Raw genomic sequence first — 26,665 nt, 5'->3', positions numbered from 1 at the left:
TGGGGACGGCGTGATGGAGAGCGTCCTCGTGGCGTGCTCCGGGCTGCGTCCCCCGCGCTCGGGGACAGGGACAGGCTGCGGTGCCACGGCCACCTCGGCCATCTGCTCCCGCTGCCCCCTGCCTGGTGAGCAAGGTCCCTCTGCAAATGAAAGCTCCTGCCATGGCGCTCAGGAAATGGGCCTCAGCCCCGGCTCCAAAGCACCAGCAACTCGTTCCAGGCGCGGAGGGGAGAGTTTCCTTTCATCTCCGGCCAGGAGTTTAACCGGCCTTTCGTCTCTCCCCAGACGGGGCTTTGAAGGCTTGCAGGGCCCTCCCATATGTGCTGCTGGGGCTGGGAGTGGTGTCTGCTCCGGGACCGGGAGGGAGGAGAGGATGGGAAGCAGCACGGGAGGGAGTTCTGCCCTCTGGGAGATGAGCAGAGGTGCCCGAATGGTCACAGCCAGCAGGGGACATCGGGGGACCGGGGCATGGAGGGACACGCCACGTCTCCTGGTGGCTTTGACCTTCTCTTCCCCAAGCGCTCTGAGAGCTCCTGGAGCGTCTTGGGAAGGAGACAGTGCTGCTGCCCCCCTGCTTCATGAGGCTTTCGGGGGGTTTTGGGGTTTGGAGGGTCTGCTTTCTGCCTGAGACTGTGGTGCGGGGAGGGCAGAGGTGTTTTACGCCTTGCTGCAGAGATGGAGTTTGGTTCTGATGGGCAGTGAAGTGCCGGTGGTGTGGGGAAGGGTCCTCGCCCGGCAGCCATGGTGCTCACTCAACCTCCCCATGCCCCCAAATTCTTCCTCTTTCTGACCTTCTGATGCTTTGTGGGCAACAGGATGATGGTGGATGGAGGGTGAAGGGGATGGAGAGTGATGGGGACGGAGGGTGATGGTGACGGAGGGTGATGCCAACATGTCCAGAGGCTGGTGGTGACAGAAAGCCCACCCTGTCCTCTCCCAGCCCACCCTGTCCATGCTGAGATATCGCTCACCACTGCTTCAAGTGGGCTGCCAAGCCCGGGCCAGCTGGGAGCCACGGGAAGCAACGGACTTTGCTCTGCACCACCAGCGAGGAGCGTGCCCACAGGCTCTCACGCTGAGCCCCGCGGTGAAGCCCCGGCACCCTGGCTCTTCCAAGACCCCTTCTCCTCCATCCCTGGGGCTGGCACGGCTCCACTTTGGCCCACGGAGCAAAGGGAGGAGATGCAGAGCACTGAGTCAGCGTTGAGTGCCTGCGAAGTTGCTCACATAAAAATAACTTGGCATTCTTGGGGATGTGCATCATCGCTATCATCCGGCTGTCTGTCTGCTCTCTGCTTTTGTGGCCTTACCCCGCTGGTAGGCTTCGTGGCACTTAGATATCAGACCAAAAACCGGTACGAACTGCGTGTGCTTGCTGGTGTCTTCCTTTTGTGCTTCCCTGGATGGGTCTCGTCCAGCTCTGGTTGCCTTTGGGAAGGGAGGAACACAAAACCTCCACGGTTTTCACTCTCTTCCAGTCCCTGCACCTCCTGGGGGACATCCTGGGGAGGTTTCAACCCCTGCCCTTCTAGCACCTTATTGCACAGATTTTTCCAGAAGCTCGTTCTATTGCACATTAAGCAAAAGCTACCATAAATGTTTGTCTCGTTGCTAACGGCCGCTTCGAACTTCTCCTTCCCGCAAGCACTTGAGCTGCTGTCAGAGGATCCCGTGGCTTTCTGCACGGGGGCGGGTGGAGGTCAGGATGGCTCGGAGCTGCTGGACCCTCTCCAGCTCTGTGCACAGAGAGGTAACTGCGCACGCACAGACACAGTTTTGCCTCAACCCAGTTCCTTTTTAAGAGCCCCGAATACAGCCGCGAGAGGGGTCCAGAAGCTGGGTGCTGGAAGAGCTGAGCTGGACCCAGGGATCCTCGGGAGGAGACTTCCCAAGGGGCTGGTGCGGAGCCCAGGGGTGCAGCCCACAGACAGCAGTGTGGCTGCATTTCCTCCTGGGAGTGCCCACGCTTCGGAAACTCTGCTTTTGTGGGTTCGTAGCTGCAAGAGGAGGGGGGAACAGGCCCGGAGCAAGGGGGGCAGGCAGCATTTCCACAGTCAGATAGGCTGAAACCGGGAAACTGCCCAGGAGTGGAAGACAACCCTTTGGTTTCCATTCCCACGGGCCAGAGGCTGCAGCATCTCCCGGCTGGAAGTGACTCAGTGCAGGAGCTGATGCAAACCGTGATGGAGCTGAGCTCCCAGCCGCAGCCGTCAGGACCCGTGCTCCTTCGTGCCGTGAGTCACCGACCGCCCGTCCTTGGGTTGCCGGTGCCAGCCCAGCTCTGGCTGGGTACTGGGGAGCACTGGGACGGACTGGAGAGCTCGGTGCCTCCAGCTGGAGGGAGCTGGGAGGAGATCATCACCACCCCAAAAGCAGCTGGTCCCCAAAATGCAGGGCGAAATTCCCGGCCACAGCAAGGCAAGGGAGCAAGAGCCGGGAGCTGTGGTGCATGGACAGGGCTGGGTGCCTCCGCCTGGCCTTAGGCAAGAAATTAAATTTCTAAGGCAATTTCTACGGCAAGAAATTAAAGGACTGAAGGTTTTTATTTGCTCCAGTGGGCAAGAGTGAGTATAAGCAGAGCTACTCACAACCTGCAAAGGCGATGGAGCCAAACCCCTGCAGTGCTGGGTGCATGGCCAGGGGTGAGCAAAACACCCCAAAACACCCCAAATCTGGGCTGAGGAGCTGGCCCAAGAAACGGCTGCTGAAGGGATGAAGGTTTCTTGCTTTGGGGTTAGGTTCCTGGGGTGGGCTAGCAGACAGGGATGGGTTTTTAGTTCACCCTCCTCCCAAAATATTTCTTTGCCTGCCAAGTCTGCATTTGCCCTGTAACCTGGGGCAGGGGGATGCACGCGCAGTGATCCCTGTCCCCCACCTGCCCCAGCACCACGGTGCCTTCCCAGTGGGGGTCTTCGTGCCTGCAAGGCATCGCATGGGGCTGTGCAGCAGCTGGGTCCTTTGGAGGAGAAAGCTGCAGCGAAGAGGAAGAGCGACGGCTGCGATGGGCTTTCATTACCAGCAGGAGAGCACTTTTACGCCTCGCCCTCAGCAGATCCTGGGCTTGAGCGCTGCCTGGGATGGATGTAAAAGCAAGGACAGAGCGGGGTCATCGCGAGGGATGGTGCTGAGCTCTCCCCTCTGGCCAAAGCTGCGCTGCCGGCCCCGTGGTGACAGTGCCCGGAGAGTTTGGGCAGGCTGGAGGCTGCCTCGGTGGTGGGAATCGAAAGGCTCCCGGGGCGAGCGGCGAGGTTCTTGGCAGCGGGGCCCAGGACATGGCGTTTTGCTCCTTTGATGGCCAGATGGAAACAGATGGGGAGGGAAAAATAAAATAAAATAAATAAAAAAAAAAAAAAAAAGACTTTCACATGTAAAATTCCAGCGAGGAAAATTAACTGGAACAGGATGGCCGTCAGCGCGGGGTGGTGGCTGCCACCAGTGCCCTCGGTGCCACTGTCCCATCCCCAGCTCTGGGAGGGAGCACAGCCCAGTGATGCTGCGGCACGGCCAGACCCCATTTATCCCCCCCCCCCCTTGGCTCCCCCTTTGCCCCCCTCTCGGGGAGAGGCTGCGTTTTGGGGGGAACATCTTTTAGTTCTTAAAAAGTTCAGCGAGTTCCAGGAACATTATGTCACTTTGACAAGGAAATGAATTGCGGGGCCATCAATCAGAGCTGCAGGCGCGCAGATCAAAGGCACCCGGAGCGCTCGAGCTCCCTTTTACAGCCAGGGCCCTGCACGATGCCCCCCTCCCATATTCCCTGCGGTTGCCTCAGCAACAGCACGCTACAGTGGATGCTTCGCATTTTTATTCGCACCACACATGTTTCCACTCTAAGGCTGCAATAACTAGAAAAACCTGCGAAACCAAAGCTGCTTCCCCAGCCTCCAGGGGCAGCGGCTATTCCTGGCTCCCTTTAATGTTCTCAATTTATTAGCGTTATCCTCCTTTTTTTCACACAGGATAAAATAGAGATTATTTTCGTCCTCCCGAACAAAGGAAAATAGCCTGAAAAAAAAAAAAAAAAAGAAAAAGAAAAACCTCTGCATCGAGGCTCGGCCTCTGATTTTGTGCCCAGAATTATTCACGGGTGTAATCGGCTCCCCCCGCCATCCAAGCGATGCTGTCGGCAGCACCGGGCTCGCACACGGACGTTATCCCTCGTGGCACTGGGCAGGTTGGTGGCCCCGTCACAGCAGTGAGCAGAGCGAGGAGGAGCCGGGGGGGGACACAACACTTTCCTGGCCTCCCCGGGGACGTGCTCGCACGCAGACGTGGCCCGGGGCTCGTCCCACACCAAGGGCATGCCAGAAGGTGTCGAGGCTGAAAAGGCCAGCTCGCCCTCACCTCTTTTGGCACCCTTACATCAGGCTGTGGACCTGGTTTATAGAATCAGAGAATTTTTAGGGTTGGCAGGACCTCCAAAATCATCCCTCCCTACCACCATCACCCACCAAACCACGTCCCCAAGCACCACGTCCAGCCTGTCCTTGAACGCCCCCGGTGACGGTGACTCCACCACCTCCCTGGGCAACCCTTCCCAACGCCTGACCGCTCTTTCTGAGCAGAAATTTCTCCTAATTTCCAACCTGAACCTCCCCTGGTGCAGCTTGAGGCTGTGATCCCTTGTCCTATGCCACACATCACAGGGGTTCGAACCCCAAGGGTGCAGCAGCCTCCCGGCCACCTTCCTTGCACCCGTGGAGCTCCGTATGATCTCTTCTTATCCTGAAGAGCCCGTGGGTGCTCAGAACCTCCAGACACAGCCACTGTCCTCGAGACCGGCTTCCTCATGCCCTGCTGGGCCTGGAGGGAGGTCTGGAGGCCCTTCAGGCCCGAGAGAGGTCCGCTGAAAAGAGGGAAGCGTCCGTGCCAATGCTTGGCAGGGCACAGGGGGGGAAGCCCCAGTCCCCACAGGGACAGCACGGATCCCCGGGGGTTTTGGGGAGCTGGTGAGGGTGAAGAGCTGCAGCGAGCCGGGCTTGTTGTGCCAAGCAGGAGGCTGGGGCTCCTCCGGGACTGACGGCTGGCAAGGAGCATCCGCGGGCAGCAGCAGACACAAAAACAGGCTTGGGCTGGCCGAGCCGTGCTCTCAACCCCACTGAAGGACACCAGTTTGAGGGGACACCTCAGCCCCTTTCTAAAGAAGGCCCAGCTCAAGCCTCGACCCCATAACGAAGCTCCTGCAGCCCCACTGAGGCTGCCCATGTCCCCCAGCCCCGGCGCCCTCACCCCATGCACAAGTGCCTGCTCACCAGCATCACTGCTTTCCTTTCTAACATCTCCCTTCCTCCCACAGCGCTCAGCAGCACGCCTGGGCTCGGCTCTGCTGCGGGCACCCCAGGACCTTTCCTTCTCACCCCAAAAAGCCGCTCGAGAAAGGTGGAGGTGAGCAGTGAGGGGGCCCCAGAGGGAGACGAGCAGAGGCAGAGCAGCTGGGACATGGTGGGAATCCAAACCTTCTTCCATCTGGTGGCTTCTCACTGAACCAAGAGATCTGTGATTTTTTTTTTTTCTTTCTCTCTCTCTCCACATTTTTAAGGTCTGAAATTTTTACTGATCTGTCAAAATGAGTGCTATAAAACCCCCAGCTAGCTGGAAAAGCAAAGTTATTGAAACCAGTTTGGTGACTCGTGACCTTTTCATGAGAAGTTTATATTAATATTCTTCCAAAAACACTCACTGAAAGAACAAATTGAAATGTTTAAGGAAAAAATACTCTAGCCACAAAACATCCAAATGTGGGTAAAAAAGCCCTCTCGAGCAGTTCGGGGTGCGCAGCTGATCCTTCCCGCGGATCAAAGCTCATTGTATTTATCCTTTTGCTCAAGGATATCAGCAACAATACCGAGCTGCACTTCCTTTGCCCAAGATCGTTCGCCAGCGAAATTGAATTAAACTTATTTTTAAAAAGGAAAACAATAAAAACATTAATAAAAAAATAAAAGCCAGGCACAAGCCCATGCCCCAGCTGGTGTTAATTGGCCGCCCTCCAGCTTCTCCAGAGCTCAGCCAGTTTCTTCAAGCGCGGGATCAGAGGACCCGGGATCCTGCCTAAATTCTGCCCTCCCTGGGGTATTTTTTTCTCGCCCTTTGTTTTCTCTCGCTTTCCCAGGCCCCTGTGATCTATTGTCTTCCCGCATTAGGAACAGCTGATATTAGTCGCTGTCTTGACAACGCTCGCGTGTGAGCAGGGCTTTGAGCGGTGGCCCTGCTGGCAGAGCTCCGGCACGGATCCGGAGTGGAGAGCGAAGCCCCTGGGCTCCATCCCATCAGGTACCTTCATCAGCTCCTCGCCAGCCCTAAAGGAAGGGGCTGAGCCCGAGCCCTCGCAAAACCAAACTCGCCTTCTCATCTCTTTGGGGCCGAGGTGTCTCTTCGAGGCTCCTGTTCCACCCGGACCCTGTTCTTCAAGAGGAACCTATGGAAGAATGTGCAAGCAGAGAAATCCTCAAAACAGAGAAAAACATCCCTAGGGCTCACCCAGAGTGAAAAAAGCAGAATCTGGGTGGGCATCAATAGGACGCCAAGGGGTTCAGAAGGGGTTTGCTGTGAGGGGTGGTGGACACGGACATGTCTGCATGGCCAGCCGCACTATGGATGCTCGTCTGGTCTATGGATCATCTTTTTTCTGGAATACTTTGGGTTGTCTTCTGCAAATGGGATTAGCTTCCCTGAGCAAATCTGGACAAGTCCCTTGCTCTTGTTCAGCTCCATCCCAAAGAGGAGCGAGGTCATAAGCCGAAAGCAAAAGCAGAGCTGCTCTGAAAGCCCAGGTGCATGCACCCCGAGCACCTTGCTGGGTGCACCAGCAGGCAAGAGAGCAAGCAGGGACAGGCACCGAGGCTTTCTGACTTGCTGCAGAAAATGTGTATATATATATATAAAAAACACACAGTTTATAGTTCTCATTTTCATATTTATACATATACATGTAAACTAAATATATTGCATGCACATGCATATAAGGCAACAGCTGGTTTAAAAGTATCTGTGCAGACGTATGCCAGCTCAACAATTCCTATTTTATTGCCACTATTTTCATTACTTTGATTAATTATTGACACTGTTTTAAGCAGGATTGTTCCTGTAGTACCCCCCCATGTGTTCCATTGTAAGACACAGCAACAGAGCGAGATTTTAGCGAGGGCTGGGAGATGCTGGGGGTGAACCCCAGGGAGCGTTGTGCCAGGACCTCGGTGTTCCTCTGGAGGAGCTCCTGGTGACCAAGAGCAAGGAGCAATGTCCAGAGAGCAAAGACAGCTTGGATGGGGTCACCGCGTGCTGTGCGGTGTATCGCATGCCTTGGTATGAATCGGGACCCCAGCCCCTGGCTAGAAGAGGATGCAGGCCTCGTGGCATTTCTGCGGGGAGAAGAACACAATTTATTTGAGGCTATCATCTCAGGAGAGGTGAAAGGACGCAGCACTGCTAGCAGAACTTGATTTCCTGTGGAAATCAGGGGCTGGACCGGCTGTGGATCCAGCCAGGACCGGGTTCTGGGCCCACAGCACCCTCCTGTCTGCAGTAGCTGCCAAACAGCAGTGGGCAAAGCATCTCTAAGAGGGAGCCTGGTGCCTTCTGAAAGGGATTTATGACCCAGCCGCTGCAGAAACACGAGGCTGAACTCGGCAAGTCACAAATTCCCACCTTTCACCCCGCTGTCGCCTCACTGACCCTATAGATCTTGCTGTCCTCTCGCTCTCTGTGGTGGCCCCATCCCAGTGACTGCAGAAGCCAAGTCATCTTCCTGGCCGAGTGCTCGAACCACGAGGCTTTAACATTTCCATGTCTTCTCCTTGCTCCGTGGCTGTGCACAGAAAGCGGCCCCGTGGAGCTCAGCTCCCAGGTCAGGCGTCCCCGGGGAGTGCAGGACCCCGGCTCTGCAGCGGTGAGATGCTGCTGGGAGGCTCCTCAAGGCGTTTGCTCAGCAGCTGAATGCTTGCCACCACGCTCTCCTCTCCCGTAATAGCATTTGTTTCAGAGGAAGGTGGTGGTGGAGGAGTATGGGTTCACTTCGGTACAAGAAGGGCTATGTGAGACGGCCAGAACTGGAGACAGAGGAAGAAAAATGGTTGCATGAGTGGATGGATGGACAAATGGATGCAAACTCAAATTCATTTTGGGTTGTGTCATTTCTTAAGAGCAGCATGGATGCCTGCCAGTGTTGCTTCTTCCTTGGGATTGAAAGCATGCCCCGCGTTGCTCATGGAGACATCCGTCGCTCCACACTTCCACTTGAACCTCTCATGGATTAAAGTTTTCTATTCCATGCTGGACAAATGAATATTTCTGGCTGGCTTTTGCAGGGTCAACTGGGCTTTCAAAAAAAAAAAAAAAAAAAAAAAAAAAAGACTTAAAAATAAATCAGCCTTCCTTGAACTCCATGGCTGGTGCTCAACATTAGCATAGGCAATGTCCCTTGACATCCGGGCAGCAGGCAGGAGCATCTGTGCCGGAGGGCTTGGGGGTGTCGGTGGAGGAGGGAGGGAGGAAATCTGGAACCCATAAGCTCCACTGATGTTTGCGTTACCTTGCACTGCTGCATTGGTCTGCGCCTGGTCCGCCCCCGGTCCTCCTCGCCCTATCAGCAAGAGCCTTTCCCCAAAGTTATCCGAACGCCCTCCTCTCCGTCGCCCAAAGGAAAAACCAACTGAGCTCCTTGGAGGGCTCGGCGAGGCTTGAGAAGTCCGGAGGGGCCGAAGGGTGGATGCTCCAGGCTGCCCCTCTCGCGTGGGCGCCGTCTCTGCAGATGCGCCGCGGCCTCCGCGCCCCGTGAGCTCCTCGAGCCCTTCGGCTGCCCGGTGGAAGAGGTCCCCGGGGCGCAGGTGGTCGCTGCCGAGACGATGAAGGAGGAAAGCATGTGCCTGGACTCCCCCGAAGGCAGCCTGGTCACCAGCGAGGAGGAAGGCGAGCGGCTGCACAAGAAATGCCTCCGCAAGCGAGGCCAGGCGGGCAAGCCGGCGGAGGACGGCGGAGCCCCCTCGCTGCAGGGCAAGCGGAGCAAGCGCAGCCCCGTCCCGCAGTCCTTCGAGGACGTGCACACCCAGCGGGTGATCGCCAACGTGCGGGAGCGCCAGCGGACCCAGTCGCTCAACGACGCCTTCGCGGAGCTGCGGAAGATCATCCCCACGCTGCCCTCCGACAAGCTGAGCAAGATCCAGACCCTCAAGTTGGCCGCGCGCTACATAGACTTCTTGTACCAGGTGCTGCAGAGCGATGAGCTGGACCACAAGATCACCAGCTGCAACTACCTGGCCCACGAGAGGCTCAGCTACGCCTTCTCCGTCTGGAGGATGGAAGGGGCTTGGTCCATGTCCGCGTCCCACTGAGCCGGGGTACGTATCGCAGCTCCGCCAAGGGCACTGCGCGCACGCCCCTCGCTCCTGCATCCTCCGCGCATCTCCCAGCTCGCTCCTCCGGGGGCCGCGCGCGGCGGCCGCCCCCTCCTCGTGCTCCACGTGCAAGCGATTTGCTTTTTAACAAACCCCAGGCGCTGTCAAGGCCGGTGTTCGGAGGAGGGAGCGGTTCCCAAACCCCGGTGGGAAGTCGCGGGGGGCCGAGCAGCGGAGCCCTGATCTCATTTAGCGGGGTCTGGGCTGGGGCAGGCAAGTGAAAGGTTTCAAACAAGGGCTTCACGAGCTGATTTATCCTCCCGCGGGGAAGCTGGGGGGGTGCGTAAATCAGGCTGCACCCTCCTGAGCCCGCTGGAGATGTCGAGGTGTCAAAACTGCAGGAGACCAGAGCCAGCCCTGCAGCGGGCCTCCGAACGAGAGCCTGGCCTCGCCCTCAGAGAACCTCAGGAGCTGTCCCCAAAACTTTTTTTCGATGGCCCTGGGGCCAGGCTTGCTCCTCTCCCTTTCCTAAAGCAATGCAGATAAGATGGGCTCCGCCATCTCTTTGGCTCTGTAGGTTTCCCACACCGCACACGATGCAGGGAATTGAATCTGTTCGGTGAGGACGCCGGGGCGGCGAGGTTTGTCCGCCGGCAGGATGCACCCAGCGCCACCCAGCCGCCCCCGAGCACCCTCCCAGCCCCTGCCCACGCTGCTGAAAGGCGAGGGGAAGGATCCTACAGCAGCGTTTGGGGGCTGAGGGTTTCACAGCCCTGTAGCGGCGCTGGGTGCTCGTCTTGCCGCAGGCATCGCGTCCCCTCCCAGCCTCACCAGTGGCCCCTTTGGCCAGCTTGTGGCAGGATCCCAGCTTGTCCCAGGATCCACTGAGCTCATCCCGCTGGATCCCAGATCCCCGCTGTCCCCCAGGCAGGATCAGGCTTTCCTCGGGCACCAACGAGTTAATCCTTGCTTGGTGCCAGCCCCGAGGTCAGAGCCCTCCTGGTGCTCCGGGAAAGGCGACCGCAAGAGGAGCAGGAACTCTTCATTTTCTGGCACCCACCACTAAGGGCTACCCACTGGAAAAATCCCTTTTCTTCTTATTTTCTGCCAGCACTTGGCTGAGTCCGGCACACCCTCCTTGGGTGCCATTTCTGCTCCTGGTTGGTCTCAGTGCCGGGGAATCAGCAGAGCCATGCCCAAAGCTGTGGCTGCAATCCGGCCGTAAAGGCGGGGAGGGCTGGAAAAGGGGTTCAAAATTCGCCTCTCCATCCCAGCCTCACGTTTGGAAAGAGCAGAAGGAGAGGGAAAAGGAAGGAGCTGGCTGTGCTGAGAGAAAATAAATCATATCACGAGCCTGGGGAGTGGTCCCAGTGGTGCCCAGGTGGTCGGGGACCCTCTGCTGTGTGCGGTGTCCCTCGGTGAGCACCGCTGACCCCGGGCTTTGCCACTTAATGGCCCTGAATTTCAGGCCAGCTCCACGGACATAGGAGCAAGCAGCAGCTGAAGATGGAGACCGGCTCCCAGCGGGATTTCATTTCAGGATGAGCCACACTGAAGCTCTTGTCTTCCTGGAAACCTTGCAAAGAGCTCGCTGGGGACAACCAGGATGAAAGCAGAGCAAGCCCGTGCCCCCCTCACCGTCACACCTCTGCAGCCCTGGGTGTTTTGCAGCTGTGTTCAGCCCCTCGTGGGGTTTCTGTGCCTGGTCCCAAAAGCCGAAGCTCCGTGGACATCACCGCTGGGTGCCGGAGCTGACGCCGGATGGAAACACAACCGGAGCGTGGCTTTGGCCGTGGGTAGCCTGCAAGTTTCCACGCCACGCTGACGAAGCCCGTGCTGAAGAGCCGTGCGCTTTGCCACTGCCCAGCTGAAGGCGGTTTTACCTTGGGGCCATCCAGGGCTTTCGAGTAAGGGTCCCCTCCCTGCCTCCCCCCAGACCCGGGACTGGTTCCCACCGGGTGCTGCCGGTGCCCGGGTGGGCTGACGGGCAGCTCATTTGCTTGCAGACCCCCTTTATTTAAGCAGAGTGCTTGGCAGGACTTTTGTTCCCATGATAAACGGAGGAATTAAAGACATTTAGAGCTCCTAAAGACCTCCCTTCTCAATGAAAAACCTCCCTGTAAAATCCCTCGTGCCCTGCAAGCGTGGTGCTCGCAGCGTGTTATCACTGCTGGTTAATATTCATCCCTAGAGGCTCCGGAGCTTGCCTGGAGGCAAAGCATCCTTCGGCTGAATAGATAATAACCTGCTCTGTGCCAACCTGCAGCGGTATTGGGGCGCCAATTAGCAGCTCCCAGTTGGGCCGGGAAGGACCTGGGAGGAGGATTTGCTAAGCAAAGAACAAAAAGAGGGAACCGCCACGGGGTGGAAGCGACGCCGGGGCTGGAAAGGCTGCGTCCCTCTCCCGTAAGTGAATTAACCCAGCGCTTGCAATGGGACTGTAATTTTAGAACGTAAAGCAGCGAATGGCTGCTGCGAGCGCCGGCGTACTGGTCTCCACTGGAACTCAGCCTATTAAATATCAAAGGCCGCTGGAGGAGCTGGATGGGGATATGCCCTTGTTAACCAGGAGACATCATCCGGGGAAGGAGGGCTGGAGCCCTCAGGCAAGAAAAAAAAATACCGTGTTTGAAGTCCCCCAAGCTCACGGCTTTCAGCACAGTCTTGAGCACATTAAAATGGTTTCTTTTCCTGCTGGAGGAGAAAATGAGGCCAGAAGCAGAAACTGCTGGGGGGGAAAGACTGGCGGAGTTGTAAGGGGTGATATTCTTTGCCCTTCATTTGTCTCCCTGGATTTATTGTCTTTCTCGCATTGCCCTCACTTAATTGTCTGTCCTGAAAGACCTTGGATAAATCTTCCCTTTGGGGACTGTTGCTCTTGCTTGGAGTCTGCTTTGTTGGGTGGATGTTTCATTTTCTTTTATTTATAAATACATCTCCTTGCACGGTATTAAAGCATCAGGGTATCAAAGGCGCTTGGGGAGCACTCCCTTCTACATTCAGCTCCGTTCAGAAAGTGCATTTAAAGCAGCATCTGTTCCAGGAAGGTACCACGGGGGCCGGGGTAGCACCAGCCCGGCGCCGTGCCCGAACCACCTCACTTTCACTTTTGTTTTGCGCTCCCAGAAGGGGCGATGAGTTGCCCAAATCCTGGGAAATCTGTGCCTGGGGTGATTTTATTCCCCCTCGGGGCCAAGTGCTGGGTTAGGTACCGGCCGTAATCCCAGCCACGTGCTCCGGGAGGATGCTTTTGGTGGGGAAAGGGGGCCCCGGCTGCCCGACCAGGCAGGGACGCTTCCCACCAAGACAAGTGCAGCGGCACCACGGGGTCGGGCTGGGGGGCGACTTCGCTGCAGAACAAGCATTGCCCCGGGGTGCTCTGGCTGCGACTGGGAGAGAAAATTAAACGTGGATGGGCTGCTCCCTGCCCCAAAGTCCTGCTGGCACGGGTCAGCCCACATCCATGCTATGAGACGAGGCAAGGCGGCTGCACCAGGTGGAACAGCCTCCGCCTCGTGTGGAGCCCCAAAACAAGCAATTCTGCACCCAAACCCATGGCAGGGAGCTGCTGGAGGCTGCAGTGGTGCAGATGCTGCTGCAGCAGCCTGTGCCGTGGCTGTTTCCTCTTGCAGCCGTTGCCTGAGCGGCTGCCACGTCGTAACCGAGCACAAAAGCGAAGCCAAGGGATGGGACAAGATGTGTGCAGTGGAGCTGCCTCTCGCCAGCTGAGCAAGGAGCTGTGCCAGGGGGCCCTGGGGCTGCTCTCCGGGCTGTGCCAGGTTTGCTCCAGACGCGGCTCCCCAGCTGGCAGAAGCGTTTCGCTGCCAGCCCCACTGACGGCTCCGGAGCTGGAATTTGCTCCTTGCTCTGGCAGGGATCATGCAGTGGGTTCAGAGTTCATTTTCCTCCAAAGGCTGCTGTTTTCCCCACCAGAACAGAGCCAACGCAGCATTTACCATAAAGGAATGGGCAGACAGAAAAAGAGGCGTTTGGTGCCTTGAAGGTTTTGGCTTTGGTGCTCTGGGGAGGAGGAGGATGCGTCACATCCCCCCAAACCGCAGGGCTGAGCTCACACAAAAGCCATCGACAGCTCCAAATTCTTTGCCACAGTCTCACCTTGGCCACGTCTGTCCCGATGGGGCAGAGCCTGCAATAACCCCAGAGCAGGACCTTTCTCAGCCAGGTTTAGCTGCCACCTTTCTATTACAGACGGAGGAACTCAACGCCCAGCCTCCCTCCCTACAGCAAGAAGGCAGGTCCTCAACACTAGTCAGGATCAGTCAAAATTTTTTAAAAAAGAGATAAAATTCCCGAGGCAGCCCGCCGCAGCGGTAAGGTGCCTGCCGGTTTACGATCCCCGCTCGCCAGCTCTCAGCTGGGTTCACTTAGCCCCGAGGAATGCCTTTGAAACGGGCCCGTATTTCATCCCGAATGTCACGGCGATGCACCTGGGATCTGAGGGGGACGAAGGGGATGCGTTGCCAAGAAGGGCTTTGCATTTCGTTTCCTTTTATGCCACTTTTTTTATGCTCGTGGACCAGCGGGCAGGGCACGGCTCGCCGAGGTTGCTGGAGATGTGCCCGCGGAGAGCTGCGGCCCCGTCCTGTGCACGTCGGATGCCAGGATTTTTGGTCACCCCTTGTGCCCGGCACCACCCCAGCGCCCATCGCAGACCTTTCGGACCACGGTCCCCAGGGATCTGCGTTGGAATAAAGCCCCCAGAGAGCTAGGGAGGTGGGTGGGAAGCGAGGGCACCCCCTGGAGGACCCCACTGCAAGCCCTGGTCACCTCGCGAGGCTCTTGGCTATCTATTTTTTCAGCGATAACCCTCCAACTCACAGCAATGGGTCCCCTCATGCTTTGGGGGCGTTTTTCCCTGCATGCCACCTGGATGGGGGCTGCTCTTTCCCCTCTGCAAGCCCTAAGGGCAGCCCCGGTGCCCAGCATCACGCAGGATCTGTCCCTTTCCCAGCTCCCCAGCAGCTGGCAGCATTATCTCAGCCAGCGCTGGAGATAATAACGGTGTGGGGGGGTTGATTTATTCTTCTCCAAGCTCCTCTCTGGAGACTTACAGGTCTCGGCGATTGTGCAAGGAGAAAAGTGGGAAGCAAAGCAGGGGAGGAATGAGCTCGCCTCGCCTCTGCCTGCTCCCTCAAGGCCCGCTGGAGCCGTTTCTCATCGCAGGACGATTGCACTCGCAGGAGCTTTGCCCTGCTCCTGGCTCCCGGCTGGCGTCGGCCACAGGCGCCCGGTGGCTCTGCGATGTCCCCTCCGGCGTCACCCACCCTGGGGACAGCGCGTCGCTCTCCGGGTTGGAGAGGGGACGCTGCGTCATGGGGCTGCTGCCGCCGTCCCTACGGAGGGGTGGAGAGCCGAGCTGTCCGCCTGCGTCCCTTCTCCAGCCTCGCTGTACCCCCAGAGATGCGCATTTGGGGAAAAAGCTGCCATCTGTAGCGAAGCTCAGGTCTTTGCTCCTGGCGTGCCAAGCCACGGCATCAGGCGCGTTTCCCAACGTGTCCCACGCAAGCCCTTGTGGCTCCGGGAAAGTCCAGGAACACGAAATCCCTGCACAGGAGCCAGCAACCAGAGCCACCCCCCGCCGCCGCCAGCTTTCGCATCACCTGGCTGCGATTTTGGGCTGCCTGTGCCCCGCGTTTCTCCGCATCCCCAGGATGCAGGAGCCCGACGGCTCCACCAGCACTCGCGGTGCCTGCCGGGCACGCAGCGCCCGCTCCCGATGGTGACAGCAGTCACCCAGCAGGGCGGGCACCAGCCCCTTCCCACCCCGTGCCTGGGGCTGGCGCCCAAAGCGGGTGCTGGGTGGATTTGTCTCAGAACCAGCCCGGCTGGCTGCTGTGCATAAAACTCTCTAAAGAGAGATTTCTTTGTAACAGGAGGTAAGAAGGAGACGGATGAGTTTTCCTCGTGCCAGCCTGCACACGGTCCCCGCGCACCCCAAAACCGGGGGAGGACAATGCTTTAGGGACACTGAAAGGGCTCGAGCTGCCCCTTGGCTTCCTTTATTTCCAGTCCCCCTGCTCACCTGGATGCACGGAGCTGCAGGATCAAGCAGCGGCTTCGCTTAAGCGACGGAGAGCAGCCGGCATTTCTGGACGCTGAGGTCCCGGGGCAGTTTTCCAGGCTTAAAACTTTGGGTTCCCTAAGGAAATGCTGCTGTTGTGAGCACGAGGGGGGCGCAGGCGGGTGCGCACCCCTGCACGCGTTGGTGCTCAGATGGTTTTGTTCACATTTAGCAAAAAAAAGAGAGAATCCAGCACTTTCATTCGTTATTGCAAAGCGGGGGAAAAAAACCAACCAACCACCCCGTGAGGCTGCAACAGGCGTGGAACCCAAATTAATCCGCGTGGGGGATGTGTGTCTTAAATGACTCCATGGCACAAAGAGTTTCAATTAGTGATCACTCTTTATTACACACCAGAGAACCCAACGGCAGGCGACAGCAAGGCTCAAATTACCCTTTTTTTTTTTTTTCTTCTATATAATCCTCAATCTTTATGTACAACGTGAGCGAATTCCCTGCTCTGGGGAGCTGACCGCAGCCTTTGAAAAGATCTGAATGCTCTTAAAAAAATAAAAATTCCATTAAAAATACGGTTGTGGATGGTTTTATTAACCACTTCAGAGGAAGTATTTTGCAAGTAAAAAAAAAAAACGAGACCACCTTTAGAAATAGAAACTTGCTTTCAAAAAAATAAAATAAAACGTGCTTTAAAAATAAAGGCAAATACCTCTTTGTGCAGCGGAGGCTCAGGCTTCCAACCCTGATTTATTTTTATTTTTATTTTTTATAAAAAGGGGGTTTGATATCTTTTAATAAAAATATTGAAAGGTAGCGTTGCCGAGGAGCTGCCCCATCGCCTCCTCCGTGCTCCCCTGCGAGGGATGCTTACAGGGTGAGGCGGTGCTAGCCCACGGGGAGAGGGACCCGTGCCAAGAAAGCGTGAGTTTGCTATGAAAAAAAAAAGTGCTAATTTGGGGGTTTCTGACTCCAGCCCCGCCTGCAAGCCCGGTGTCCCTAGGACCAGCTTTAGGAGAAGCAGCCGGCCTCGCTGCATCTCCTCTGTGGTCGCTGCGATGTTCCCCAAGAGGCTTAACTGCGGACTTACCTCGGGTCATTTGTTCGGTCTGGGGCACATCAGCTGCAAGGCAGCAAATGCAGAGGATTTCGGCTTCACTTTGGGGTGACCCCAGCAAGCGGGGTGCCCGGGAGGAAGGACTTGGGGGGTACAGATCACGGATCCCAGGCCAGGAGCTCCCGGCTGGGTGCTGGCACCTGGGAAGGTCGAGTTTTGGAATCCATGAGCTTTTTTCTTGCTTTTGCCCCTTTGGTTTCGGGGCAAGAAACCAAAGGGAAGCTGAAAATCTTAAACGGGTGGCGGAAGAAGTTTAGAAGGGAGCAAAGCAGCTGCCTTTTGGGGGCACGTCGCTCTGCTTCGGGCAGTGCTGGTGCGCACGGCTGAGCTCCCCCACGGCTTTCTCCTGGGGGAGCCTGGGGCACAAAGGTGTCCCCAGTGCCGAGGCTGGGGAAAAACCCGGGCAAAATCCGCTGTTGGCTTCAACCATGGCCTGTTTCACCCCACGTGGCATGAATCCAACCAGGACCCACGGGGAGGAAAGGGGGACGTGGCTGGGACAGAGCCGGAAAGGGGATGGACGCAAGCGGAGGGGCTGCAGTGGGTCCCCGGGGTGCTCGACTCAGCCAAGGGGACAGGGGGGCAGTGAGGGTCTGCGGCAGCTGCCCCGGGGTCGGTTTGGGGCGGCAGCACCACCCCCAGCTCAGGGACAGGGTGACACGTCCCAAGGCTGGAGGAGCTGCGGGTCCTCCCCACCGCCCCACAGCCCACCCCGGGGGGGAGACCGATGGGATGGAGGGGGCAGCACCCACCACGCCAGGCTCTGGAGAGAGGTTTGGGGGCGCTTTTCAACCCCGGTGAGGGGAGGTGCACGGCACGGGTCTGCCATGGAGGGTGCCCACGGTGTGGGCAGAGCCCCAGCAGCAAGGGGGGGGCTGTCAGGGGCTGCAGCAGCACGGGGGGGGGGGGGGGGGGTACAGGCAGTGCCACGATGGCTTCTCCCCACGTCACCCAGGAGCTCAAACCCCCTCCCACCCTCTGTGCCACTGGCTGGCACTGCTGGACGCCAGCTCTGGGCAGTTTGAGACACAGAAATGTTTATTTTTCCAAGTTTTTAGTTTTTGTTTTGTTTTGTTTTTTTTTACAAAATCTCCTCCCTGTGCCTGCAGATGGAGCCTGGCCACCCCCTGAGCTCAGCACCCCATCCATCCCCAAAGCCCCCCACGCTGTGACACCCCGAGCCCAAGCAGGGACCCGTCCTTGCAGAGCAACCCCTGGGCCCCAGGGGTGGACGAGGCTCGCGGGGTGAGGAGCCACCAAGCCCTGTTGCAGAACGAGATGGGAAGGAGAACTCATCATTTTTGGGGGTGGAGGGCATGACCCCACCTCTGTCACCCCAAGATAACCTGGAAGGGGACAGGCACTGGGGCTTTAGGCAGCCCTGGGGAGCCGAGCACCAAGCAGCGGGGGACCAGGACTCGATCTCAGACGGAGGAGCCCCGGGGGGTGCAGGGGGAGCTGGGGGTGCAGCCACGGAGAGGGTGGGCACCGGGTGCCCCCCACTCTGGGGGAGCGGCTGGAAGACAGCCGGGGTCTGCAGTGCCACAGGGCGGCGGGTTGCTGGAAAGGGCTCAAGGCACCTTGGTAACGTCCCCAGGACGAGGTGTTTGTTCCCGAAATTCCCATGGAAAGAAGAGTAGGGAAGGTTCACATTAGCACATCTCCTCTGTATATAGTGCAAATCAGAGCCCCAGCACCAGAGGGGTCGCGCTCTGGTTAGTGGTTAGGATGTCCCACGGGTGCGAGCCTGGGCACTGCAGCCCCTCCAGCCCCTGCTCTGCCCCAGGCGCAAGGCAAGAGGCGCAGCATCCGTCGCTTTCCAAGCCCTTCTCGTGCAGAGCGAGGTCGCAGCCCCTGTCACTGTCACGCTCGCTCCTGCCTCGTGCTCTACCAGAGAGGAAGGGGAGTACTTGGAGAAGGTTGGGAATCCTTTCAGAGAAGACACGGGGAGCCTGTCCCTCTCCAGCAAGACATGGGGCTGTTTCTCCAGGGGATGGCTGGCTGGAAGGAGCTCTGGGTGCAGTCCCGACGGCGGCTCCAAGCAGCCGCAGCATGACCACAGCATCCATCCCAACACCCACCCCTTTCCCCAGAGGCGAGGAATAGCCCAGGAGAAGGGCAGGGGCGGAGGCCTCTCGTGTGTCCCCAGGAGGGGTTTCAGGTCCTGAAGGTTGGGGACTGATTGCAGGCACGGTCTTGGTGTGCAAGGCGGTGCCGTGCAGAGGGAGGTTGTGGTTTTCCACGTGTCCCGAGCGGGAAGACGTCTCCCAGGGGGCTGTGGGAGCATCCTTTCTGGGAGCCCTGCAGAGGCGGCAGCCAAAGGTCCAGGCCGGTTCAGGACCGTGGCTCGGGGAGTGAGAATGACGTGGCAAACAGGAAGCCAGGAGCGAAGAGCGAGCGCTGGGCTCAGGAGAGTCCAGCCACGTCCTGGAAGCAGGGGAGCAGAGAACATGACCGCTCATCACTGGTTCATGGGCTCCTCTTCCTCCATCGGCTCGTCCTGGGGCCTGAAACGGAGAAATGTGGCACGTGAGATGAGGAGGAGACCTGCACAATGCTCTCTATGATTGAGGGGGTGCCTGGCATGCCCAGCATCGGGTCCTGCTGCCGGGGATGCGAGGGTTACAGGACCTGAGCTCCTGGTGTGGGAAAACAGTCATAATTTCCATCTCCCACCCCCTGGGACGCATTCAAAGCCGGCTCTGCCCTGAGCTCCCAGCAGCTCGCTGTGCTGTGGGACACCAACACTCTGCCTCCACCCCCAGGACGCCAAGGCTCAGAGCCTGGTGACACACGAGGGGCACCCGCACGTCCCCGGACCAACGAAGAGCATCACCTCTTCTCCACCATCACGGCCACCGAGAGGGAGGCCAAGGCTGTGACGGTCTCCACCTCTTCTGCCTCGTGGTGCTGCGCCTCCAGGAAGGAGCAGCCCAGCTTGGAGGCAAAGCGCTGCACGGCCACCCAATATTTACCTGCGGGAGAAGCAAACGTCAGGGAACGGGCTGGCAGGGGGGGTCTCTGGGCTTCCCTTGCGAGTGCACGCATGGGGCATCACCCTCCTGTGATGAGGAGGAGGATGGAGGGCTCCCCCAGGGCCCTTCCTGGGAGGAAAAGCCGACGCTTGGGCCATCCCTGCTCACTCATCCTCGCTCCGGACACTCACTCTGGACCTGGATCACCGCTTCCAAGGAGCGCACGGCGTTGGCGTTGGGTTTCTGCCGCATGCTCTCTTCTGGGAGAGGGTCCAGCTGCCAAGGGACGAGACGAGGGGGTCAGGGGGAAGGAGCAGCGCCCAGGGCTTGGGTTGCAGCCGCGCAGCCACAACCTGCACCCAGCTCAGGCTGTAGGGATCCCACCCCGCTCCCGTGGCTCCCGGTGCACCCATGGGGTCCTGTCCACAGGATGGGGAGCGCAATCGGCCCCCGTCCAGCCCCGGCTCTCACCTCGTTGCCCAGCAAGGCTGACACGCAGGCCTCGGACGCATCGCAGATGGCCGTGAGGTCGTGGCCGCCTTCCAGCGCGAGGACGATGGCTCCCCCAGCCAGGCTCATCAGCTGCTTCGTCATGTAGCCAAAGCCTGCGGAGGAAGTCCAAAAAGGGGCGGCCGTCAGCCCCCTTCCTGCCCAAAATACCGGGATCATGGCCCTCCCTGCTGGGCCCCTACAACCCGGGGCTCATCCCCCGCTCCCTGGAGAGCTGCCAGCCTCGGAGCCCCGCAGGAAGAGCCCGCTCGGAGCTCACGGAGCTGCTTCCACCTCCTTACATTTAGCGGAGACTTTGTAGCCGCCCAGGGGTGGCGGGTGGCCGTCAGCCGCGTCGAAGCCGGCCGACACCAGCACCACATCGGGGGAGAACTCATGTGCAATCGGCATCACCACCGTCCTGTCAGGTTGAAAAAATAAAAAAACAAAACAGACAAAAAACATGAGACGTCAAGCGCCGGCTCAGCCCGAAGCCAAGGGAAGCGCTGAGGACCCCAAGGAGCAGTTACCTGAAAGCTGCCAGATACTCAGGGTCACCCATGGGGGGGTCGAGCCCTCCAGTCCAGGCTACGTTGACGTTAAATCCCTCCCCGGGGCCAGCACCAACCTGTGAGCGAGCAAGGATGGCGGTGAGGGGCAGGATGTGGCCTGCAGGGGTGCTGGGGCACCCAGGAGATGCCAGCCCTAAACCAAGAGGCTGCCCCCACGCAGAGCTGCACGGCCCCTGCCCGTGCTTCTCACCTCGTCGGCGGCCCCGCTGCCGGGGAAGAAGTTTCCATCATCGTGACGGTGCAAAGAGATGTAGAGAACGTCGGGGTCCCTGTAGAAGACCTGCTGGGTCCCATTGCCATGGTGAACATCCTAGGGGGAGACAGAAGTTGGGAGAGTGCTCTGTTAGATAGCCTCGAGGGTGGCCCAGTGGCTGAGCGGAGCTAAAAGCGCGTGGATCCCTGCTCCCTGTCCCCAGATCTGGGCCCCGGGAGAGGTTTCCAGCCACGTTCCTGCAGCCAGACCCCAAGGAGGAAGTTTCTCTGCTCCCAGGTCCAGCTCCGAACCAGAATGGGACATGGTGGGGAGGAACGGGGACGCAGTGGGGGCCGGGAGCGACTCACCCAGTCCACAATGAGGATCTTGCTGAGTTTCCCTTTCTGCTGCAGCTGCCTGGCGGCGATGGCCACCGAGTTGAAGAAGCAGAACCCCCTGCGAAGAGGGAGCTGGTCGACACCTTGGGACCGCCAAGCACCCTTCCCTCCCAGCACCAAAGGGGGGGCTGTCCCTCCCCTCTCCCTGGGTACAGCAGGGTCCCGGGGCAATTCATCTGGAGCAACCGGTGGTTTCCCACCAAGGCTGTCCAAGCCCTGAAGGGACCGGGATTTGGGGGCCGCCCAAACCCCCCAGCGCCTTGGGAAGGGACCCTCACATGGCAGTGGATGGATCCGCGTGATGTCCAGGCGGCCTCACCACAGCGAAACCGTTCTGGGGACGAAACAAACACAAGGAGATCACCACCAGCACCCCGCCCCGGCCACACGGTCCTCCAGCAGGGGCACGAGGTGGCCGGAGAGACCCCCCCCCCAGCCCAGTGTGTGAGGCCACCTACCTTCAGCTCCCTGGTGGCCACCTTGAAGGCCAGCTCGGTGACGCTGCCCGCGGCCCAGCGGGCTGCGTTGGAGGAGTGCAGCTCGTTCCAGATGGTATCGCTGTCCACCTGCAAGCAAGGGAACAGTCGGATGGGGACGGGGACAGGGCACTCACGGACGATGCCTTGGCCGGGGAACCCACGCTCTCTGCCAGCCACCCTGCTCGGGCCAGGGGCTGAAGTCCCGGGCATCGCAGAGCCGAGGCCACCTCGCACACCACGGGACAAGTTCCCCGGCTCCACGGTGGCTCCCTGGTGCCACTGGCCGGGGGTGGCAGCTCCTCCGCCGGCCCCAAGTCCCATCCAAGCTCCGCACAGAGCATCTCACCCCTGCACCCGGGGGCTGGAAGGAGTGACTGAGAAAACGCTCGTTACCTTCTTTATCTTATTTTATTGTTTAACCAAACATCTTGGTTTGATCAGGATCACGTCAAGGGCCGAGCCAGAGCCGGAAAACTTGAGTCTCTTCTGATCAACTCCATGTGTGTGACTCAAGGGCTCCCCTCTGCCCGCAGAGGGGGCAGCTCCAGCCCCCCCCCGCCTTCAGGCAGGACAGGAGGAGGGCAGGGGGGGGAGGCAGAGCAGGGAAAGTGGATGCAAACGGGGCTGAGAAGAGCTGGTGCCCAGCAGCAGGGGCAAGGGGAGGAGAAGAACCAGAAGAGGCAGCAGGAAGGCATGGAGTGAGACCCTTCCTGAAAGAGAGAGAGAGGGAGAGAGAAAGAGGAGGACAGAGACAGGGGGAGAGGAAGAAAGGAGACCGCAGTGAATGGAGAGAAACCAGGGCAGCAAGCTGCGAGAGGAGAGGCCACAGAAGTGTCTGGAGAGAAGTGGCGAGCTGCTGTCCCATTGCACGCACCCTGGGTGGAAGCCACAGCTTGCCCTGGCTGTCCCGCTGGGACCCCGGGCACGGTTTCCCCCCCTGTCCCACCAGCTCGCTCCCTCCTAAAGCCCCCGGCTCTTCGGAAAGGGCACGAGGGGCTTTTGGTGGCTGGGTGCCCTGGAGGAAGGGGCTTCAGAAGGCCTGCTTCAAGGGAGGGATACTCAGGACCGTCCCGAGGACAGGGGGGAGCCCTGCTACAGTGTCTTGCTCCCATGCAAGGGGAGCAAGCTGGTGACACGAGGAGAGGACACCTTCCTGTGCCAACCCACGGCTCCACATTTAGGCTGCTGCTGCCTGGGCTGAGCTCGATCTCCCTGCTGGGAGGCTCTGGACAGAGACAGCCTCAACCCTTGGTCATCTCCAGGCTCTGAGCTCCCTCAGACACCCCATGGACGCGCAGGGATGGGGACTGAGCACAGCCCAACGGCTTTGGGATCTCCTTCCCCACTCGAGCCCACGAGAGGCCCTTGGTGGGGCCAGAAGAAATAAACGACCCCATCCAAAAATGCCCCGAACAGGGAACAAGGACTTACCCCCACCCCTCCGCAGGGCAGCATGACGAACATCCGCTGCGACAGGATCCCTGCGGGGAGGGGACAATGAGGACTTGACAGCCACAAAGCTGGGGACTGGCACGGGCCAGGGTGCACGGCACGGGGGCACCGACGGGTGCGGGTGGGGGCTCACCTGCCAGCTTCCCGTTGTCCAGTTTCAGGCGGTTGAGGGGATTGGTGCCGTAGAGGAAGACGTGGCGCTCGGTGTGGACGCACTGCAGCTCCTCCAGGGTGGCCTTGCGTCCCCGCAGACACTGCGGCAGACGGGCTGTGACCGAGGTGCTCCGGGACAGGAGACGCAGGTTCCCCCACCCAGGCGCGCCAGCCCCACGGGTGGCCAGGAGAGGACGGGGTAGGGAATGCCAGCACTATTTTCCTACGGTTGTAGAGCCTCAGTCGGCTCAGCTAGACCAGGACAAGGTTTCTAACAGGCCAGAGCTGACACTGGTGCCCCCCCCCAAGCTGGCAAAACCCCTCAGCCCTGTTTCAGCAGGGATTACACCCCTCTTCCAACACAGCAAGCCGCCATCTGGCACGGGGGACGGTCAGACCGAGGCGCTCCGATTTGGCACTGCCGGCACCGGCCGAGTCCAAGCCCCCTCCCATGAGCTTTGCTGCCTGGCTAGTGGTGGAAAACAAGCTGAGAAGCTCTAGGAACGATAGGGACGGAGGTGGGAGAAGGGCACCCTCCCGCGCCGTTAGCTCATACCGGCATCCTCTCCCCCGCCGCTCACCTCGCACTGGCTGCGCAGCCCCCGCTCCTGCAGCCGGGACCAGATGCTCTGAATCCTGCCCGCGTGCTCCGGGTGGTTGCTGTTGTCTCCGCAGGAGCACTGGTGCTTGAGCATCACCGAGTCGTAAACCAGCCCTGCAATAACGCCCAAGGAGAGCTGCTGGCCTGAGGCTGGACCGGACAGCCGAGCTTCGATGCTGCCAACCCAGATTCTGCTCCTTTTCGGGGGCTAGGGCTGCTGGTTGGGACCCCAACCACCCTTAACTATTTAGTTTGACTGTAGCACGTTCCTCAAACCGTGGGAGCCTCTGCCCCAAGGTATCTGAAGCGCATCCTGCCTTGGATGCTTAAGAGAGCTGAGCTGATCCCTCACAACAGACCAGGATGCCAAGTCCTGCTTGGAAAAGGTACCTCAGATAAGGAGAAGGGACGGCTTGCTCTGCTCTTTCTGCAGCCAGCCAGGGTGCTCCCAGGAATTTCAGGGTCCAGGAACGATTGGGATTGACCCACAGGTGCCCCTGAGCATCCCCCCCACCTCCTGTCCCCAGCCCCTGCTGCTGCTCTGGCTGGGACAGCCTGCACCCCGCGCCCATCCCCGAGGGGCCGTGTCCTACCTGTCGTGAAGTGAGGCTTGGTCGGCTGCTCCTGCACGGGCAGGGAGAGCGTCTTGGAGGCCGTGTCCTGGGCGGGGAGGGAGACGGTCGCGGTGGCAGGAGATGACTGAGCCCTGGAGAGGGGCCTGTGCCCCGCAAGGACGGTCGGAACCATGGGGGGGTCGGCCAGAGGCTGCCGCTTGAGGAGCTGGTGCTGCATGCGCTGGTAGGGGTCCCAGAGATACGCCTGGTGGAGAGAGGTGACAGCGAGCACGGCGTCACCCGGGGTGGGGATGCTCTCCCGGGAAGGAGCCTCGGTCTCTGGAGGCTCTGGATGCGACAGCCCCCTCTGTGCTGGGGGGCTCGGAGCTGCTTTGCAGGAGCTGGGATGCGTAAAGCAGCGTCTGCTGCTCTCTGCTGGCTCGGCCCCGCAGTGCTGGGCGGCCCTGCTGCAAGGTGCAGCACTTTGCAGATGGTGCCCAGCAGTCTGGGGACAACGGGCAGCGATTTGGGGATGATGCCCAGCGAGAGCTATGAAAAATAACCCAACAACTGCAAAACCAACAGCTGCCCACAGCCCAGCCACCCGGAACACAGGATTAATGCTCGAAGCACATAAACCATGACTGGGGAAGAGAGAGACGAGGCTGGGAATCCCGCTTCTTCTCACCTGGCAGCCCGCACACCCCTGCCCAGGGCTCCCCCATCCCAGCCAGCCCTCGCCTACCTGTTGGAGGACGAGCTCCTCCTGAGGCTGCAGCAGCTTCTGCGTCCTCTCGGGCTCCTTCCCGCTGCTCCCCGGCCGCGCAGGCTCCACGCGTGCCCTCGCCTGGTCGCCGCCCTCAGCCCCCGTCTCCGTCCCTTCTGCTTCCATGTCCTCCGAGGAGGGGATCTGCCGCAGCCGGGGCTTCTCGCTGGTTTTGGCCATGCGCTGCAGCCGGGGGGAGGCACAAGTCGGCAAGGAGAGGTGGCAAGGGACAGGCTGAGGAGGTCACGGGGGATGGCAAGGCAGGAGCACGATGGATGTGGGAGCCCACGAAGCTGGGCAGATACCCTCAGCTCCTGAGCCTGGGCAGGGCAATCCTTGCTGCCATCCTGCACCCTGCCAGCACCCTGCTGCCCAGCACAGGCTGGAGCTCCGGGCCTTACCTTGCCCAGGTGCGTCTGCTGCTTGAGCCTCTCCAGGAACTGGGTGTGATGTTGCTGGTACACCAGCTGCTGCTGGATGGCCTTGGGGTTCTGGGGCAGGGGCTCCGAGCGGGTCCTGCCCAGGGGCTTGTGGTGGCCCGGGAGCGACAGGCGCTCTGCGGAGATGAGCGAGGGGGCGAAGGAGAAGGGGACCGTTCCCAGCCCTGGCACTGCAGGGAGAGGAGGGAGAGGTTAGGGGCGGCTTTGCCCTCGTAAAATCAACACCTTCTATCTCCTCGGCTCCAGCTCATGGAAGAATAACAGGAAACCAGAAACTTGTACCCAGAGCAAGGCTCCACACCGTGCTGCCAGCCCCAATGCCCGCCCCAAGGTTGACACTTACCAGCCACAAGCGGAGCGTGGGTGACCGAGGGCTCGAGGATGATGACGGGCTGCAGCCGAGGGGACAAGGAGCTCCCGGCCTCGTGCTGCTCCAAGCCAGCTGGTATGAACATGGGCGAGTGCGTGCCTGCGAGGACGGGCCCGTTCAGCACGGGCACCCGGTGGGCCAGGCCGGAGAGGGGGCGGCGATCCGCATCTCCCTGCGGAGAGGAGGAAGGGTGGGTTAGCAAGCCACCAGGACACGGCGCATCCTCCCCGTACCCACGGGCAGCCTCTGCGACTACTCAGAGCCAGCGTACAGCCGGCACTCGCCCAGGAACCCCATGCCCCCTAAAAAAAAGGGCTTCCCCTGCCCTGTGGGGACCCTCTGCCCAAGGCTTTGGGGGTTCCTACAAACTGGCGACCTACCCTGGCGCTAGTGGTGGCCGGCAATCCCAGCGTGATGGCCGGAAGGGAGGCTGCGCTCTGCAAGGCAAACTGGGCCAGGGAGCTCTCCTGCAGCATCAGGCGCTGGGCCAGGGGCGCCTGCACCAAACACAATCCGTCAGTCTCCTACTCTGGCAAGGGCAGGGCTCACAGCACGGGGCAGCAGAAAGGGGGTGGCCAAGTCTCAGATCCTGGGGGAACAGCCAGGACTGGGGGCACTGGGGGCAGCGCATGCACTAGGAAAGCACTGGTGCATGCCGCAGAGGAGGGCGGCGTGTCACTGGGTCGGGCAGAGGGTCCCACCGTGCCGGGGCAGCCGGGCTAAGGGCAGCTTGGTGA

General features: G+C 59.7%; 2 protein-coding genes across 11 annotated transcripts in view; one reads left to right on the top strand and one right to left on the bottom strand.

The window, feature by feature from the left end:
* Window positions 1–8,269: 8,269 nt before the first annotated feature.
* Window positions 8,270–9,731, top strand: LOC118155616 (twist-related protein 2-like). The gene has a single exon (XM_035308997.1). The coding sequence runs from the start codon at window positions 8,844–8,846 to the stop codon at window positions 9,327–9,329; it is 486 nt and encodes a 161-aa protein (XP_035164888.1). The 5' UTR covers window positions 8,270–8,843; the 3' UTR covers window positions 9,330–9,731.
* Window positions 9,732–18,031: 8,300 nt separating this feature from the next.
* Window positions 18,032–26,665, bottom strand: part of HDAC7 (histone deacetylase 7) — a 74,679-nt gene continuing 66,045 nt past the window's right edge. For 9 of the 10 annotated variants that reach the window (XM_035308925.1, XM_035308924.1, XM_035308926.1 and 6 more), the window contains exons 8-25: window positions 26,309–26,425; window positions 25,902–26,100; window positions 25,520–25,728; window positions 25,098–25,301; window positions 24,392–24,617; window positions 23,779–23,912; window positions 23,178–23,298; window positions 23,024–23,073; window positions 21,572–21,679; window positions 21,392–21,447; window positions 21,084–21,171; window positions 20,713–20,832; window positions 20,481–20,578; window positions 20,253–20,371; window positions 19,933–20,066; window positions 19,653–19,737; window positions 19,323–19,461; window positions 18,032–18,993 (exon numbers count right to left, since the gene is read on the bottom strand). In XM_035308925.1, the coding sequence (XP_035164816.1) occupies window positions 18,948–18,993; window positions 19,323–19,461; window positions 19,653–19,737; window positions 19,933–20,066; window positions 20,253–20,371; window positions 20,481–20,578; window positions 20,713–20,832; window positions 21,084–21,171; window positions 21,392–21,447; window positions 21,572–21,679; window positions 23,024–23,073; window positions 23,178–23,298; window positions 23,779–23,912; window positions 24,392–24,617; window positions 25,098–25,301; window positions 25,520–25,728; window positions 25,902–26,100; window positions 26,309–26,425 (2,253 nt within the window). In that variant the 3' untranslated portion in view covers window positions 18,032–18,947. The remainder of the gene's footprint in view (window positions 18,994–19,322; window positions 19,462–19,652; window positions 19,738–19,932; window positions 20,067–20,252; window positions 20,372–20,480; window positions 20,579–20,712; window positions 20,833–21,083; window positions 21,172–21,391; window positions 21,448–21,571; window positions 21,680–23,023; window positions 23,074–23,177; window positions 23,299–23,778; window positions 23,913–24,391; window positions 24,618–25,097; window positions 25,302–25,519; window positions 25,729–25,901; window positions 26,101–26,308; window positions 26,426–26,665) is intronic. The other variant, XM_035308921.1, reaches the window with a different exon arrangement.

The sequence above is a fragment of the Oxyura jamaicensis genome, chromosome 33 (assembly GCF_011077185.1).
Source record: "Oxyura jamaicensis isolate SHBP4307 breed ruddy duck chromosome 33, BPBGC_Ojam_1.0, whole genome shotgun sequence".
In the NCBI taxonomy this organism is placed as follows: Eukaryota; Metazoa; Chordata; class Aves; order Anseriformes; family Anatidae; genus Oxyura; species Oxyura jamaicensis.
This window is presented reverse-complemented; position numbering and strand designations above follow the sequence as displayed.

Coding starts and splice junctions, on each gene's coding strand:
- LOC118155616 (XM_035308997.1), top strand. CDS start 8,844: ATGAAGGAGGAAAGCATGTGCCTGGACTCCCCCGAAGGCAGCCTGGTC.